Genomic DNA, 19,652 nt, shown 5'->3' on the forward strand with positions numbered 1-19,652 from the left:
TTTTCTGGGACTTTATCTATGCGCTCTCCCCTTTCTCCCCCAACCTTTTCCTCAATTATGGTGAGGCTCCTGGAGAAGATAAGGCCAATTTAGAGGAGAGTTCTGATCATCCCATTTGAACTCCTGAGGCCAATTCTAGAATGGACTTTTCTGGTTACATGGAACTAATTAATCCTTTTCTTTTTGAGGATATAAAATAGTTCAGATTGGGTTTCCCTAGCAATTTAAAGAGTTCCATTATGGTTACTCTAATAAAACTAAAAGTATGCATTTTTCTTAGAACTATAAGAATTTAAATAGATGTCTATTTAATGTGAAAATCAAGATCAGCTGTCACTGCAAAATGAGCATTATATAGGCATGCTGTTCCCTGATTTGCTCTGAGAAAATCTGCCAATTCAAGCTAGTTACTTCAAATGATACTCAAAGATATAGTATTTCCTTTTAAAACACATTGATCCAAAAAAATTTTAAAGTATTATACTATGATTGTCACTGTACTGTAGCCTGGGCAGCAGAGCAAGACCCTGCCTAAAAAAAAAAAAAAAAAAAAAAATTAAATTAAAAAAATTAAAAGTAAATTAAAATACCAATGCAACAAGGATATCTTGATAAAAGATAAATTGGGACAATTAAGTCAATTTTTCTTAGAAACACAATCTCCCTTTCAGCTCATTCTGTTTGTCTCCTGAGTTAATTTCCCATTTTCTGAATTTGTAAGTCATTCTATAAACATGAAGTTTCTAGGATGAGTAATGAATCTTTTGAACTCTGCTCTATGGTTCAGTGCTGTTTAGTGTAGACCACAGACTGACAGTAATAGCATTATTTTGAAGCTTGTTTGAAATGCAAATTACTGGGCCCCATTTCAGACCAACCAAATCAGAACCTATAGGGGTGGGATCCAGAAATTTGTCCCAGTGATTCTTTAGCATACTAAAGTTTTAAAACCACTGGTGTCATGTGGTTGCATAGTTACCTTGTTTCTTTTTTATTTTGCTCATACTTAAATAGGTAACAGAAGACATTGTAAGCTGGTCCTAAGGTAGTGAGTTATCTCACTTGATTGAACTCCTTGTTCTACTACTTTTCCCCCTTCTCACTACTGTACTTGACTGGTCTTTAAAAAAAAAAAAAAAAGACATTCTATTAGTCTTGATATAGAATGGATGATTTAACAGCTTCTCACGGTATCTGGAACCAGTTTATATTTTTCTTCAAGATACAATTTGGAGCTAAGTCTATTTATTTCTATTTGTTTTTCTGAAGCCTATGGAAAAGGGAGCCAGGGATTATAAAGGGAAAGGCTCAACTGAATTTTTAAAAAATATCTTTGTTCTCTCTTCTGAGATTGTTAAATCGTCCATACATGTCAACAGAGAGAAAGGACTCATTCTGTTTCTCTCCAGAGTTGGGGATGTTAGTGTGAATTTCTTAAGAATTCTGGAAGTTGGAGGTAAAGATGGACAGTGATGTAAAATAAACTGTTTCTCTTTGCTCCACTCTAACACAGAATATATCACTGAGCTGTTGACAGTTTAGCAGCACTGAAGCACAGGTGGCCCATAAGGAAGTAGTTTAAGGTCCAACCAAGAACGGTGGAACTGAGTGCCAGACTGAGGGTGGGTGGTAAATATTGGTTAAGAAGCCATTGGAAAGTAAACATATTTGATAACTTTTATAACACAAAATTTCCTAAATACAGTTAGCAGATAAAGTGCTCCATGTAGATTTAATTCCATAAAGTAGGGGTTCCTTTCACATTAGCTCAATAAAAGTTTATTTTCACAATGTCACAAAGGTAAATCCCCAAAGTTTACAACTCCTCACCTGTTTCTCTCAAAAGAGATTTAAAAGATGAAGCCTTAGAATATTAAAAATCTTGTAGGCTATTTTAAAAATCTGATTTTAAATTATGACAATGATAAAATGTTTGTCAACCAATTGAGGTCTCAAACTAATTAACATTCAAAGTATGAAAGAACACACATTAGGATCCAGTTATATTTTGGTAGTTGTAAAAGCTGATTAATTCCTGTCATTAATGTTGATGCCATAAGCAAACAATACCATTTATATTTTGAAAGCATATTTGTCTTACATATCTTACACACTGAGGTAAAAAGCCATGTTTTACCAACATTTCTTTATTAATGTAATAAATAATTTCTTCCACAGTGGCAACTGTGGTAAAAACCCCAACAATATTAGCCAACCTGCAGGCATGTTCTACGGTCTTCTAATAGTGCACAGACATTTAGAAAACTACACAGCCACAAGAATTTATAAGCAGCTAACAAATTTTGAAATGTTAGGAATAAAACTATATCCTAGTTTACATTCCCTTTTCCTTATATTATTCTTTTATATTCATTCTTCCCACTAATTTTTTTCACTAGACTCTATTAAAGTCAAGATTTCAATATGGCTAAGCATAAAACAAAATAAAGATGAGTGTCAACAAAATAGCTGAGTTTTATCAGTGTATAAGCCACTTAAAGCTATTTATTCTCCAAAAGACAAGTTATTCAACCCAAGGCAAAGATGGAGAAAGTTGGATTGGAATCTTAGGTTCTTTATAGTTTGACCCATTGGGTCCATGGTAACTTCCAAGGCCCAAGTTTTGAACATCTACATGCCACAAAGATAACTGTGTCACTAGTGCAATGCCCATCAGCTGAAGAAAGACCCCTACACACATTCAGCAGGATGTTCAAGTTGCAGAACATGGGGAGTTTAAAGTGGTATACAATCAGATAGCAAGGTTTTGTGCTCTAGACAAAGATGTAATAATATCATACCTGAATACCAATCTCTAAGGAATTTTCAGCTTAAATTGTATTGACTCTTGTCATTATATGAAGAATTTAGGTTAATAGTTCTGCACTCTTAATTAAAAGGATAACCATTTAATCAATCTCCTGTAGTGAATTATTAGATTGTCATCTGGAAATAATATTATATTATGTTCCACCTTTAGGCTGTCACAATCAGGATCATTACCTGACACATAATCAACAAATAATCAGTGACAAAGTATAAAGTTAGGTATTATATAAAATTAAGCCCTATAAACTTAAGTGTTAGGTGGACCCAGTGTTGAACTACAGATTGAGCATCCCAAATCTGAAAATCTCAATTCCAAAATGCTCCAAAATCCGAATCTTTCTGAGCACCAACATGACACTCAAAGGAAATTCATTGGAGCATTTAGGATTTCAGATTTGGGATGCTCAACCAGTAAGTATAATGTAAATATTCTAAAATCCAAAAAAATCCAAAATCTGAAACATTGCCGGCCCCCAAACATTCCTCATAAAAGGGATTTCCTTAAATCCCTTTATTTCCACTAACAAATCTAGGCCTACTTTTGGCTCTACCACTTTTATTTGTATATGGGAACTAAAGTATAATATGATTGCTACTATATGACTTTTTAACATTATGGTTTTATCTCTGCTAAGTTATTTTTACAGTTGTTAACAATTTAAGTTTTTAAAAAACTACCTTTTCAGAACTCTGAATAATAGTTAAAACTAAATTTAAAAAACTTGTTTGTTCCTCATATACAATAAAATTCTGATATTCGATGTTAGACAAATTATATTAGACAATTGATCTCCATTCACCTAATATCAATGATGTAAAGAGGTTCAAGTGAACTTTCTTTAGTGAGGTGAGTTTCAATTATCCTAAAAATGGTAAATGAATCCATTCTTTGTGTGTGAATCTAAACTGTGTCCTTTATGAATTATCTATAAATCAAAACAGAAATTTAGGCAGACGACTGTTAATATAATGTTAACAGGTACATTGAGCAATAAATTGAAACTTTTTTATTTAACTCACATCTGCTTAGTTTTTTATTAAGTATAAAGGCCCAGTTAATCAACTCATTAGATTGGTCAAGGCAAGACACTTGAACTACATAACAGGATTTAAAAAGCAATTGGTTTTTTTAGTAGTTCTCTGGTAATCATACACACACACACACACACACACATACACACAGATTTGTAGAGTACTGTGAATATAGGATTTCCCCCATAATCTTGTATAATGCACTGTTCACAATCTGCAATATTTTGAAAACTATATAAATAGGACATGGCCAAATTAGAGATATCTGATAAACTGTTATAAAGTATTTGGGAACTTCAGCTATATTCCCAAAAAGATTAATTTGAAACTATAAAAAACAAAAATTCATATAAAAGCACAACAGATTTAACAGACATATTAAAAAAAATCAAATTGTAACTCAATTTTCTACTTTTTCAAATATGACTAAGAAAAAACTTACAAGTAGCAATGTTTACTATTTTTTTAAAAAAACAATTAACTGGGTGAATTTGTTGGGGGAAAAAAGCTATACAGTATTATTGCACTCCACGAATGTGCAGAATTCCAAAATGTGCCAGCACTGAAAAACTCTCTTGCACTGAGGTTTTCCAAGAGGTACAACGAGCCTGCCAAGAAAGCATCTGGTCTGTACTAACAGCTTGCTGTCTTCAGTACAGGCCTTCATAATGTCAGTCACGCTGCTCTTGCAAAAATCCCTTAATGTCTGAAAGATACACAGAAAAAAAAAAATTTATTTCAAAAATTACTCTTATAAAAACTCTTTTAGAAAGTTAACTCACTGATCAGAAAAGACCTGAACAACTCTGCTAAGCAAAAGTTGTCTAATACCTCTCTGTGTTCACACATTTACTTGTAAGTTTTCTATCCAGAGAATGTTAAAAGAATTTGCATTCTCTCAGGAACTAATTATTTGAAAGTAAAGAGAAGATGCATGTATATACACATTCTAACATATCAACTATTAAGCCTTAAAGATAAACAGAATTATTAACACAAGAGTTTGGTAGGCCCAAACTCTCTTGATATAAATTTTAATGAAGAACACATCCATCTGCTAAATCTTAAATTGGAAACTCCAGTGGCAATATATGTAATATCTACTAACTTGCTAATTCATGATGAGAATTAACAGAAACTCATGTATAGTTATTATATTTTTAAACTACTTACAAAACAGTTTTCAGTGCTGATAGGTGGGGCTATGACCGATGATGTGGGATTGAATCCATATGCACATTGAGTTTCATTTCATTGTCAAGAATTTGAACAAGTTGTTGCATGGATGGAAGGTGACCAGATTCCAGCTTAGACCATACAGGTACATCTATAAAAATAAAAGGTACCACCCCACAAAAAATTAAAGATGATTTTATAATAAACATTCATTCCACAAGTATTTATTGGTGCCTATGTATATAACTGGGGATACAAAAGAGAGAAAAAGAATACAGTTTCTTACTCTTATGGGGTTTACATTCTTGTAAGGGAAATACCAAAAGAACTATATAAATAGCTACAAGATTACAACTGTATACCACGAATTAAAACTAGAAAATGCCACTGTACTATGAGAGGCACATACTCAAGCTTCTCTTCCTTACTAGTTAGAGAAGTAATGTTCTAAAAGACAAAAAAAAATTTCTAAGAGTGAAGGTTCATGGGAGTAGAAAACCACTGAAGCAGAGAGAAGAGAAGTATAATGGCTGGAAAGGAGGATGGCACATTAAAAGTAAGAGAAAGTCAGAATAGCTGAGAGAAATATACGGGAGGTGTAGTAAAAAGGAAGCCGGGGAAGCAGAGATTATACTGGTGCCAAAAAACTAAAGGGCCAGTAAGTAAACATTTTTGGCTAGGGAGACATACAGTCTGTCACAGTTATTCAACTCTCTTTGTAGCCTGAAAGCATCTATAGACAATACATAAACAAAGGGGCATAGTTATATTTCCATAAAACTTTGTTCACAAAACAGGCAGCAGACGATATGGTCTACAGGACCATAGCTTGCTGACCCCTAGACTAGACCATGTAGGGCCTTTTGGCCATGTTAAATGTTCTAGTCTTTATACTGAGAACAAAGTAAAGTCATTTAATGAATTTCAGACATTCAAACAACAAAATAAAATTTGCATTTAAAACAATTACTATTTAGAGCTGATATTGGTGAATTTTTCCATAAGCTAGATGGTAAATACTTTAGGCTTTACAGAACAAGGGACAAAATCAAGGATATTTTATAAATAATTACATAACTAGAGAGACAAAGTTCCACAAATTTATCATTGATGAAACTCAAAACTTTAGTTAAAACAGTAAAGTTTGAATTTCATATAATTTCTGTGTGTCACAAGATATTCTTTTGACTTTTTTTTAACCATTTAAAAATGTAAAAACTGGTTGGGCTCAATGGCTCATGCCTGTCATTCTAGCACTTTGGGAGGCCAAGGCAGAAGGATCCCTCCAGGTCAGGAGTTTTTGAGAGTGGCCTAAGCAAGAACAAGACCCTGTCTCTACAAAAAATAAAAAAATTAGCTGGGCATGGTGGTGCACACCTGTAGTCCCAGCTACTTGGGAGGCTAAGACAGGAGGATCACTGGAGCCCAAGAGTTGAAGGTTGCAGTGAGCTATGATGATGCCACCGCACTCTACACAAGGTGACAGAGCCAGACCCAGTCTCAAAAAAAAAAAAAAAAAAAAGAAAGAAAGAAAAGTAAAAACCATTGTTAGCTCAGAGGCCATATTTGCCAATCCCTAGTTTAGAGAATGGATAAGAGGGTATCAAGGTAATTGTGGCCTAAACTAGGTTATGTTTAAGATTTCTAGGTATAGCACTTAGAAGAGAAGTCTAGAGCTATATATTCAGAGAGTATCACACAAATGTTATTTTAAAGCCATGGGAGTAGATGAGGGCCATAGAGATGATCTGCCCTAAGATGGCCAGCTCTTTGAGGAATTCCAAAATGTGAAGTTCAAATAGAGGTATAGACAGTGAATAAGTTCAAATTTTCCAAATTCTTCTATCTCCTGAATTTCCAATTTCTTTCAAATAAAATTCTCTTATGTAAGCATTAAAGAAGTTTCTCCTTCCCAAAGGATCTTGTGTCAGCAAATAAATAATAAAATAAAAAAGTCTATTATGAAAAATAGAAATGCCTGATGCTCATTTCAAATCATTTAAAATTTGTCACAAAATGCAAACTATACAGAACCTACCATTTAAAGTTATTTCAAATGCACCTGTTGACATACACTGGTTCTCAATCATGTTGCTCAAGAAGAAAACCATCATACACGCATAGACCTAAGAGAAAATATAATTAAGCGCAACAGAGAAAGTCATTTTGAAGTCAAAATGATACAACAACTTAGGACACATTAAACTTTTTAACATATAGTCTCATTCTCTGTTTGATAAGTGCTCTTTTTAATCTACATTATAAATTTCCGGTATAAACTATTACTGCTATTCCATATGTTCAGATAACATATCCAGAGGAAGAAAACTGCAATATTAATTTGCAGCTCTATACATACTGAAGAACTTTTATATGATATTCATAATGTACACAGGATTTCTAAAAAATATCAATAGACTTAATAAGTTAAACAAAAGAATACCAGTGTAAGAACAATTCATTTTACCATTTTATATGATTTCACAAGAGACTAGTGATGCAATAATCAGCAACCATGTATTTAATACAATTTGTTTATTACGTTTCAAACAAATCAGTTTAAGTCAAACTAAGAAAGTAGATTAAAAAGCACTGGCATATTAAAAGTACATTCATTCACCTTTTGAAGGCAAATCTATTCTCTCCCAAAAGAAACTATATGTTCCTTGTTGGACACAAAAGTTCTAAAAAAATCACCAGACTAGAAGTAGGATGTAGTTGAGGATGCCAATTCATAGCAAGCTATTTCATAAAAATAAATCAAATGTCCACAGTAGATGAGAAAAAGCTTTACCTCCTGCCCCACTTGACCTAGATGATGTTTGATTTCACAGGGATTACCCTAACATTTAGGAACACAAGTCTGCTTCCAAGGAAACAATACACTAAGAACTGTCATGAAAGCTACAGCTTTGAAGTACATTCCCCTTCCACAGTGGCTCAACCATGGTACATATTTATAGAAGTAAAATGCACTAGAGACAATTTGAAATCAATTAATAAATATAGCATAAAACAGTATCAATAAATACTCAACTTCCAATTCTTAATCCTTTGCAAATTGACATTTTGCTAGTGACAGGGTAGAGGCAAACTTCAATTAGAGATAGCACCTGAGCAAGCTTATGTACAAAGTCTTGCCTCTTATTGGAAATAAGTGGTTCCCTAAGAAAAAGAAGTTAACTATGAGGAGCTGGGTGCAGTGGCTCATGCCTATAATCCTAGCACTCTGGGAGGCTGAGGCGGGAGGATCATTTGAGCTTAGGACTTCGGGACCAGTCTGAGCAAGAGTGAGCCCCCATCTCTACTAAAAATAGAAAAAAAAAAAAAATTAGCCAGTCTGGTTTTAGTTTAGGTCAACTAAAACCAAAAACAAAAAATTATCCCCAGGCATGGTGGCTCGCACCTGTAGTCCCAGCTACTTGGGAGGCTGAGGCAGGAGGGTCGCTTGAGCCCAGGAGTTTGAGGTTGCTGTGAGCTAGTCTGATGCCATGGCTCTCACTCTAGCCTGGGCAACAAAGCAAGACTTTGTCTCAAAAAAAAAAAAAAAAAGAGGTACAACTATGTAGGAAGGAATCCACTGCAAGTATTCGGCCTAGAACTAAAGGACAAGGCCAGACAGAGAACTCAAAAAAAACCAAAAAACTTCATTGAAGAAAGCGTAAGAAATTCTATTCAAGAAAAAAAATAAAAATTTGACACAAGAGATCCTCCAGAAAAAATTATTTTAAGTAACACATGAAAATAAGAGTGCTCTACAAAGAATGCATGCTGCAGCAAGACCCTACAAAGGAAAAGAGAAGTAGCACAAGATTAAGTATATTTATATCGATCCACTGAAGTAATTTGCCAAATAGATTTCCATGGACTTAAGAGTCAAAGGACAAATAATTAAAAGAGAAAGAGGTGTTTTGATAAGAATAAATTCATCAAAACCCCTTTTATTAATGTGAATCAACCTACTAATACTGCATTACTTGGTAAGGCCTATAATATGTATATATTATGTTTTGCTGGATATGATTTGACCTAAATAATATAATCAAAATCAGGTAATAAGTTATTTTGTGCCCAGCTTCTATTAAAGTAATACCATCCTATCACCCCAAAGTTTAAGACATAATCATTCTTTTTTTTATTTTTTTGAGACAGAGTCTTGCTTTGTTGTCCAGGCTAGAGTGAGTGCCGTGGCATCAGCCTAGCTCACAGCAACCTCAAACTCCTGGGCTCAAGTGATCCTACTGCCTCAGCCTCCCAAGGAGCTGAGACTACAGGCATACGCCACCATGCCCGGCTAATTTTTTCTATATATATTAGTTGGCCAATTAATTTCTTTCTGTTTATAGTAGAGACGGGGTCTCGCTCTTGCTCAGGCTAATTTCGAACTCCTGACCTTGGGCAATCCACCCGCCTCGGCCTCCCAGAGTGCTAGGATTACAGCCGTGAGCCACCATGCCCGGCCGACATAATCATTCTTAATTCATCAATATGAAAACTTAGGACAAAAGAGGTTAAGTGACTTGCCTAGAGATAAAAGTGGTATAAGTTAAAATAATACACATTAAAACAAGTGAATCAGTAACAAGTACTCAAAAAAAATTCCATTAAAATATTTAATTGACATGCTAAAAACCTACAGTTACCAAAGCTATTAAGTTACATACCTTATTTTCTTGGCCCCACTGCCAGATGCTAGGAGCTTGCATGCCAAAAAAAGCAAAAGGATCCTTGCCAACAATTATTAAGCCTATTAATACTAGTTTGAAGATTGACAGGAAAGATGCTATATGTCTATCAAAAGAAAAGAAACAAATTCATCAGAAGCCACAATTTCTCATCTACTTTAATATTTAATTCAAGTATATGTATGTATATAGACATTTTCTAGACACCAATCTAAAAGTTACTAAAGTTTATTGTGTAGTTTTAAAACAAAAATGTTTAATATTTTTAAAACAGTGAAAAATTAACTTATAAAATTATACAGAATTAATTGGCCTTTAAAGCTCATCTTTAGAAGGCTTGCCATCTCTGAAATGACCCTATTCCTTCTTACAGAAAAAGCCTTCTATATTTGAGTCAAATAAACTTGCTATTAATAAAGCAGCATTCTCTGTATATTATTATAACCAACTAAGAAATTATAATAACCAAAGAAAGTTAATGAAACTAATTCACAAAAGTTTATAAAGTCAAACTGTATTCCTTTTAAGTTACTGAAATACTTACCTATATATTGGTTGAGGGAGGTAATTCTCTCCTTCAATGCGGATGTCTGGGTACCGCTGGCTGATAACCCGCATGTACTCCTCAAACACCCGCCTATAACCTCAGGAAACACTGCAGAGAAATAAGTGTTTCCATTAAGTGGTTTAGTATACACCTAGGTGTATTATGCAGTTAGACAAAGCCTAAAACAGTACCATGATTAAAATTTTTTCTCAAGATCAGTCACAAATTAATAATGATTGAACCTGGATGATAGGTACATGGAGGTTTTTCACAAATTTCACATATTTCAGTTACCTCCCCCTTCAAATAAAGCCATTAGAACATTAAACTTTACAGATTTGGGTTACTATTGGACAACAGCAACTACCTATTCACATTCAGCATATCTTGAGTTCTCACATCACTTTAGCCTTAGACTAAATTCTTGTATCTCTTCTGACTCAATAATTTGATTCTACCTTGCAAAGGAAAACAAATATTAAGATAATTTTCAACAATTTGGAAAGAAAATCCTTATTACTCTGGATATTAAGTCAACAGCATCCAATCTTCTCCATTAAAGTCTCTGAACAACTCACTTTTGAATATGTTGCCCTAACAAGAAAAGGGAAATATACCACCAGAATGCATATATAAAGAAAAAAGACGATGATACCACCATATCAACAGACAAGCTTACAAATTCAGGTAATATTGTTAAGCACTTAAGTTCACTAGGTTCTAAGCTAAGGACCACATAAATACCATAAAGCAATGAAGGCACCACTTGGTACAGGAGAAGCAGGGTCAGTAATTAAGTTATAGTACAGTAAAACCTGATGTGCCAGCTTTGTCAATTAAGGGGGAAAAAACAAACACCACTCATACCACTACCAACCCAAAGGAACAGTGTGGAATTTATAACTGACAGGGTGAAACAGTCCAAATATTAGCAGATCTCAATTTAAGAAAATCTGCTTTAAAAAAAGAAATTCACTGGTTTTACAGTGAATATTTTCTTTACATATAGAATGAATTTTCACAAAAGATGAAGTTCCTTAAAAGTATAAATATTTTGTAGAGAGAGCTTTACACTTAAATGGATTTATAAATCTTCAGATACCTTTAACATCCACCTTATCTAATACTTTACTATTACCATTATTATTTTCTTTACTCTTTCCAATTAGCACGTTGGGCTTTACCAAGTTCATATTACTAATTTGATATAATTTAAAATTTACAGAAAAGTTGCAAAAATAGTATAAAGATCTCACATAAACCTTTCACCTGGATTCATCAAGTATTAGTATTCTACCACAATTGCTTTCTCTATGAGAAGTTTTTTAATATTGCTTTTGTTTTGAAGGTATTATAAAAATAATCTAGATAACCTATAAAACCAAGAACCTTAACACCAAGAAATTGATTTCAATGCCCAAGTTTGCACTGGTGTTTACAATGGAGTTGATTATCTAAAATAATAGTACCTTTTTTTCTTTCTTCCTATATACCTGGGACTACAGGTGTGTGCCACCACACGTGGCTAATTTTTTAAAACTTTTTTTTTTTTTTTTGTAGAGACAGGATCTCACCATATTGCCCAGGCTAGTCTCTAACTTCCAGCCTCAAGAAATTCTCCCACCTTGGCCTCCCAAAGTGCTGAGATTATGGGTGTGAACCACTGAGCCCAAGAATTTCAACTAATGTTTATTCTACCCTCTACCCAAGAAAGTCAGGAACGTATATTATAAATACTGGTTTTGAAATGCTACAGAATAGGTCAGCTCCAAAAGCACACTGATCACTAAAAACTGACCATTGCCAGGTGCAGAGGTATACATACACCCACAGCTCCAGCTAATAAGCAGGCTGAGGTGGGAGGATCACTTGTGCCTAGGAGTTTGAGGCTGCATGAGCTATGATCTCACCAGAGTGAGACTTCATCTCTTAAAAAAAAAACCAAAAAAACCCTGACCATTACCTTTCTAGATGTAATCTTTATTTCTCCTTGTTCTGTTTAAGTAGAGGAAGTAGTAATAAACATCTGTCTGGGTCATTACCTGCTCTAAGTGTTTTAAAAAATAAGATCTGAATAGGTACTCCATAAATCATACAAGAAACAAGATATTCAGGGAGCAAATAATAAACTAATCTGATAAATGCTTTTTAAATAGTTACACACAAGAGTGCTCATACACTTTGGATGAAGATAAAAGATGTGGACCAGACTTGCTCAGTTTTTTTCTAAAAGGTGCAAAAACAGCACTAAAAAGGTGGCAGCTTGTTAGGTTAAGGAATTATATTATATGAAATCAGGTGATATCCCTTTCAACTGCCTCACTCTTAGAGATTTACAATGTCCATCACTGTAAAAATATACAAAATGAGCCCCAAAGTGGCTTCTGAGAGGTTGAGAGCCCTGGCTTCTTTACTGAGTTTATTCAAATGTCACCTGAAATCAGTCTACAACCAACAGGTAAAATTACAAGATAAACAGGAAAGCAATAAATAAAGCACCCAAAAGACCTTTCTAGTTTGGCCAATGAATTAACATAGAACACAATATATTTTCTTTTTATCAGTCTAACAACTTATAAAAATGCACTGAGAGTAAATCTTACGGTGTGTGAATTACAGCTCAATTTAAAAAGAAAAGCACTGAAAAGAATAAAAACATTAAGTAGTATATGAAGTATTTTGACAAGAAACAATTCCTTCAAACTGAAGTCAACTTTATTGAGTGGCTACACACCATATAAATATGTTAATAAAAAAATACTTTCCAGAAAAAAGAGACAAAATTCCTTCTTTAGGAAGAACTGAGGAACTTAAGCAATTTATAAATCCTTGGTGGAAGAGGCCAGGTGAGGTGGCTCACACCTGTAATCCTAGCTAGTTGGAAGGCTGAGGTGGAGGATCGCTTGAGCCCAGGAGTACAAGGCAAGCTATGAACAAGCAAGCTAGGAACACCCCACCGAACTCCAGCCTGAGTGACAGAGCAAGACCTCCGTCTCTAAAATAAATAAATAAATAAATTATTGGTGGAAGAGTCTATGCCCAAAGATTTTCTGAAATGTTATGCCAGAAGTATAGGAAAACCAGAAGCTAGAGAACTAAAGAATAAGACACAAAGAATGAAGAGAATAAAAATAGATTAACCAAATTTTAGGTTTATCAAATCTTTGATAGCATCAGAGTAATAGAACATTACTGAATCACCTGGGGGGGGGGGAATCTCCTAAAGGTGAAATAATAAGGGTAAAAATTACAGAGAAATTTTGGAAGACCAATTAAAAATCAAAAGAGTGTTAAAAAATTCAGTGAATTGGCTGAGTAGTGGCTCACACCTGTAATCCCAGCACCCTGGGAAGCCAAAGCAGGAGGATTGCTTGAGGAAAAGAGCTCCACACCAGCCTGAACAACATAGTGTGCGACCTTGTTGCTACAAAACATAGAAAAATTAGCCAAGTGTGATGGCACATTGGCATGTGCTTATAGTCCCAGCTACTTGGGAGGATTGCGTGAGCACAGGAGTTTGAGGCCCCAGTGAGCTATGATGACGCCACTGCTCTCTAGCCTGGGTAACAATGCAAGACTCTGTCTCAAAAAAAAAAAAAAAAAAAATCTATAAATTTGTTTTTAGATTTTTTAGCATTTCTGTAATTACTAAATGAGAGAAAAAATTTAAGACCAGTTGTTTCAAGGAACACAGGCTGGGAGAAGACGGGTGGGGGAAGGAACACACTGAGAGAAACAAATATACTGTGAATATAATATTCCCTACATATCTAGCCTGATTCTCTCAGTAGTCCTCCAACTCAGCTCTATCTGGATGTCCCACTGATTCCTCAAACAATATACTATCCCATTTCTCAAGTTCAAAACTGCCTCCAAAATCCACATTCATTTATTTTTCTATTACAATTGGGCTTAACACCTTGTGTCCATCCATAGCTGCCTATTAACACACTGACTACCATACTAGAAAAAAAATGTTTCCCTGGGGCCATGTTGTTTTATTATGAGAATAAAACTTCAAACACAAAACGATTTTCTAATATAATGAAAAATTTTGTTATTTTTTGTTTTCTGTGTGTGAGTTATATGCAACTCACGCAGCACTAGAACCCATTTTTACACTGCATGCCACATGAGTTGTATATGACTCATGACATACTTATTGAATTTTTTTCTCAGAATTGAGTCTTTTGTCATTCCATAGGCATTTGTCTCTGGAATGGACCTTGGGTGGTCCTGGATGATGACCTCTGAATCATACCCCCTCAGTATGTGCAACAACATCACACTGCCACATAATTGTTCAGAGGCACCAGGCAAACATTCAAGGAGAAATGCACAGCAACACACAGTCCAGCACATGTGGTGGATGGGCTGGCCAGCACAGTCCAGCACTTGGATGGGCTGGCTGGAGTGGGGCAACAGGAGGTGGGGGAGATGTGCTGACTGACAGCAAAAACAATGAGCAGAGGTTTCACAGAGCGCAGGGATGCTATGGCCCTTCCTGACTAGCCACCATTCTAGTTTAGTATAGGTTCTGTGACCAGAGGTGTGATCATCACTTACGTTTATTTTATGTTTTTCATTCTCAAGAGAAAATATGTAGAGAAAATGGTCCATTAGTCTTTGTGTAACTGCCATTTACATCACATAACACTCCACTAAACAAAGTAAAATATTTATAAACCTTTTTGTACTACAGCCATCCCTTTTCTTCAGAAAACTACTTTAAGATTATTAAGTTATTACTAGGCAATGTTTTCCATATGTAGTACAGAAACATGCTGTAGCTGTGACTTAAAATTTTAACCAGTATGTTTGTGCTATGGTTTGAATGTGTCCCCCAAAAAGCATGTAACGGAAAGTGAATTCCCAATGCAACAGTGTTGGGAGATGGGGCCTAATGGGAGATTATTAGGTTATAAAGGATCCACCCTCATGAATAGATTAATATTGATTATAAAATAGCTTGAAGCTGTGAGTTTGATCTCTTGCCCTCTCTCTTTGCCCTTCCACCATGGGATGAAACAGCAAGAAGGCCCTTGCCAGATGCACCTTGATACTGGACTTCCCAGCCTCTAGAACTCTAAGAGATAAATTTCATTTCTTTATAAATTATCCAGTCTGTGGTATTCTGTAATAGCAACACAAAACAAAGACAATCATTTCTAATTCTGTTCAAAAACCCTTTAAATCTCCACTCTGTTTGAATATTTCTTTTCCAAAAAGGTACAGTGAAAATGAAAGTGAATGATATCAAGAACTCTTAGACAGTATCTCTTAAAGGATAAGCACAAGAGATGCATATAACCAAAACCAAACTAAACTAATTAAAAGAATAAAAGCTAAAACAAAATGAACTCTGGAGGTTAATGCAGAACATAACAATGCTGCTTTTTAACTATGAGTAAAACAAAAAGATGAACAAAACAAGCTTGCCAGTTTTAATTCTTATTTCTGTTCTGACTTATCCAATAGGAAAAAAAGGTGAAAATGTATCAAATACCTATGTCCTTGAACAAAAACTATCTATCTAGCTATATTTTTATTTAACTATGAAGACAATTCTGGCTGGGTACGGTGGCTCACGCCTATAATGCTAGCATTCTGGGAGGCGGAGGCAGGAGGATCGCTCCAGGTCAGGAGTTTGAGACCAGCCTGAGCAAGAGCGAGACCCGGTCTCTACTAAAAATAGAAAGAAATTAGCCAGACAACTACGGATATATAGAAGAAATTAGTTGGGCATGGTGGCACATGCCTGTAGTTCCATCTGCTCGGGAGGCTGTGGCAGAAGGATTGCTTGAGCCCAGGAGTTTGAGGTTGCTGTGAGCGAGGCTGACACCAGGGCACTCTAGTCTGGGCAACAGAGTGAGACTCCATCTCAAAAGAAACAAAAAAGACAATCCTTTATCATCCCTACTTTATAAATGAGCAAACATTCAGGAGGTTAATTTGTTTATGGTCACATAGCCAGTACATGGCAGATTCAGAATTAGAACCCAAATTATGTGAGACCACCTCAATTATAAGAATCCAAAATCCAATTCTCAAAGAAGAATAAGACAAAGGACCTTAACACTAGAAAGAATGACCAACAAAAAAAAAATTATGACTCATGAACTTTCTCACTGATCAAAAAGATAATGGTTGAGTCCACTAACCTTCATCATAGTATCCACTCCTGTATAACAAGTAGGATAATACTTGCAGTATCCAAGTCCTAATAAAGCATGTAAATGTGACACATATATATGTAAGTTATCACCATTAGAAAATGTTAGCAACACTTAGATACTTTTTTTTTTGAGACAGCATCTCATTTTGTTGCCTAGGCTAGAGTAAGTGCCATGGCGTCAGCCTAGCTCACAGCAACTTCAAACTCCTGGGCTCAAGCAATCCTCCTGCCTCAGCCTCCCGAGTAGCTGGGACTACAGGCATGCACCACCATGCCCAGCTAATTTTTTCTATATATATTAGTTGGCCAATTAATTTCTTTCTATTTATAGTAGAGACAGGGTCTCACTCTTGCTCAGGCTGGTTTCGAACTCCTGACCTTGACCAATCCGCCCGCCTTGGCCTCCCAGAGGGCTAGGATTACAGGTGTGAGCCACCGCACCCGGCCTAGATACTTTAAATGAGTAAAATATTTCATAGTCTCCTTTCCTAAAGGAGTTTCCAATCTAATTATTTTAGAAAGACATACACAGTAAACCCTGGGGAACAATTATAAGGGAAAATATAAGCAAGCCCACAGAGCAACGTACAAATTATAAACACACATGTTAAAGTAAAAGAGCAAGAAGAAAATGAATTGTAATTTCACTGGCATATCTGTCATACTTCTCTTAGATCACAAACTCTCTACTAGTAAAATTGAAAATAATAAAACATAGATTCAATCTGCTAGACTGATAGAAACATTAGGACTGTATTTAGTAACCAAGATGCAAACCTGAATATACACCAAACATAGATGGCATCTTGAATTTGTAGTAAGAACATAACCAAATCAAATCAACCATAAGTAGTTCTGGTCAATGACGTCCTACTTCCCAAATGAACCCCTAGTCAAACTGGAGGAAGAAAGGTAATTTAAACCTGATAAAAAGATTGTCTCGCTTGTGGTACAAATGTGAGGTTTCATAATGCCAAACCATAACAAAATTAGTTAAGTCACCTTCAAAAGCAAGCACTGTAATGTCAGAACAGAGATCAATCATAATTAAAACAATTGGGTTCCATTTCCATTCATATACAATAAGTACAACAGGAATCTTTGACACCATTTATTCTCTATTTCACATTTTTCCGACCAGTCAAAATTTTCTAAAACATTAAACTACTAAAAATCTTTAATATATCTTTTGATGCATAACCCCTATCAAATTATTCAAATTCTGAAATCACAGAAATTTACAAAAAAATGAATCACACCAAACACTGACAGTAATCAACGATCTAATGACAAAATCTAGGAGAAAATGATATTAATTACAAGGCAGACAGTAAGGGCAAGATTATGAAAATTTACCTAAACTCTGCTTCAGGAAAATTCCTACCTAAAAGCTTATAGATCTAAGGCCCATTCCAAAGGGAGGATTGGATAGTATGGATAATTGTTCTTCACTTTCAGTGAAGTCAGTTACTGTGCATTCTCCCATTCCCAACTTTCTGCATTCTGGCAAAAGATGTTTTAAAAAGAAAGAAAACACCAAGAGGATAGATAAGTAATAAGAGTATATCAGGGTAACAAAGCAGCAGGAAGAAGACTGGCAGCAGCAAGTGAATTCTGGAAGTTTAACCCCACCTGTGGAGGCAGAGGCCTGATAGCATAGTATATTCAAACTAGAAGTCTTACATATATCATATCCTATGTGTAATAGCTAACAGGCTGAAGCAGAGGCTAACCAGGTAAAAACCTACCATAAAGGAACTGTGCTGGGAAATATCAATCTATACTCCAGTTAGGAATTTTAAAAGGTGGGGGAAAGAATGGGAAGGATAGGTTTTCACAGGGCCAACGACAGTGGACTATAACAGGGTGCACTCATTTTTTTCAACAAATATCAACTGATCATAGTTACTGTTCTAGGCTCTACAGATACATCATCAAGCAAAAGAAAAATCTATGTCTTTTTGGTGCTGGCAACATTGTAATGGAGAAGACAGAGTTTGTTAGTTAATATTGGAAGCTGTTTTTCTTGTCTTGCTTCAGAAAAAAGGAGGAAAATAAAAACCTAAGGAACTATGGGGGGAAAAAATCACAAGAGAGCAGAAGCAATAACCAAAAGATTCAAAATAAGAGCCTATATCCAAAAATATTCTGCAACAGGCAGAAGAAAAGGATAAGAGAGATATGGAAGAACTGTAAGAAAATGAAACCAAAAACAGAATTAAAACATATTTTAAGGCCCTAGCAAATCAAATCCATGAGATAAGACCTCACATCCATTAGGATGGTCACTATCAAGAGAATATAAAGGCCGGGCGCGGTGGCTCACGCCTGTAATCCTAGCTCTCTGGGAGGCCGAGGCGGGCGGATTGCTCGAGGTCGGGAGTTCGAATCCAGCCTGAGCAAAAGCGAGACCCTGTCTCTACTATAAATAGAAAGAAACTAATTGGCCAACTAATATATATAGAAAAAATTAGCCAGGCATGGTGGCTCATGCCTGTAGTCCCAGCTACTTGGGAGGCTGAGACAGAAGGATTGCTTGAGCCCAGGAGTTTGAGGTTGCTGTGAGCTAGGCTGACACCACGGCACTCACTCTAGCCTAGGCAACAAAGCGAGACACTGTCTCAAAAAAAAAAAAAAAAAAAGAGAATATAAAATAACAAGTGTTTGTGTGGATGTGGAAAGATGGGAACCCTTATGCATTGTTGGTGGTAATGTAAAACAGAGTAGCCATTATAGAAAACAGTATGGAGGCTCCTAAAAAATTAAAAATAGAATTATCATATGATCCAGGAATCTAACTTCTGTGTATATACCCAAAAGAATTCAAAGCAGGAAGAGATATTTGCATACATAAGTTGATCCCAGTACTATTCACAATAGCTAAGATGTGGAAGCAACCCAAGTGTCTGTTCTTTGACAGATGAATGGACAAAGAAAGTGTGGTACATACATAGAATGGAATATTATACTGCCTTAAAAAAGAAATCCTACCATTTGCTACAACACAGATAAAACTCAAAGACATTATAGTAAGCAAAATAAGCCAGTGGCAAAAAGACAAATACTGTATAACTCCGCTCACAAAGTGGTCAAAATCATAGAAACGTAAAGGTAGAAAGGCTGCCAAGGGCTGGAGGAAGGAAAGGGGGAAATTAGTGTTTAGTGGGTAAAGAATCTAAATGTTGAAAGATGATGAATATATTTAACA

At 35.4% G+C, this 19,652-nt stretch overlaps 1 protein-coding gene across 2 annotated transcripts in view; it reads right to left on the reverse strand.

Moving 5' to 3' along the window:
* The window catches only part of SELENOT (selenoprotein T), a 113,590-nt gene that overhangs the window by 85,112 nt on the left and 8,826 nt on the right, over positions 1–19,652 (reverse strand). The window contains exons 2-6 of one of the 2 annotated variants that reach the window (XM_012782854.3): positions 10,267–10,377; positions 9,702–9,828; positions 7,076–7,163; positions 5,035–5,188; positions 3,833–4,567 (exon numbers count right to left, since the gene is read on the reverse strand). In XM_012782854.3, the coding sequence (XP_012638308.1) occupies positions 5,064–5,188; positions 7,076–7,163; positions 9,702–9,828; positions 10,267–10,377 (451 nt within the window). In that variant the 3' untranslated portion in view covers positions 3,833–4,567; positions 5,035–5,063. Of the gene's footprint in view, positions 1–3,832; positions 4,568–5,034; positions 5,189–7,075; positions 7,164–9,701; positions 9,829–10,266; positions 10,378–19,652 lie in introns of those variants that run through there. The other variant, XM_076004656.1, reaches the window with a different exon arrangement.

Source organism: Microcebus murinus, chromosome 1, assembly GCF_040939455.1.
Source record: "Microcebus murinus isolate Inina chromosome 1, M.murinus_Inina_mat1.0, whole genome shotgun sequence".
Taxonomy (NCBI): Eukaryota; Metazoa; Chordata; class Mammalia; order Primates; family Cheirogaleidae; genus Microcebus; species Microcebus murinus.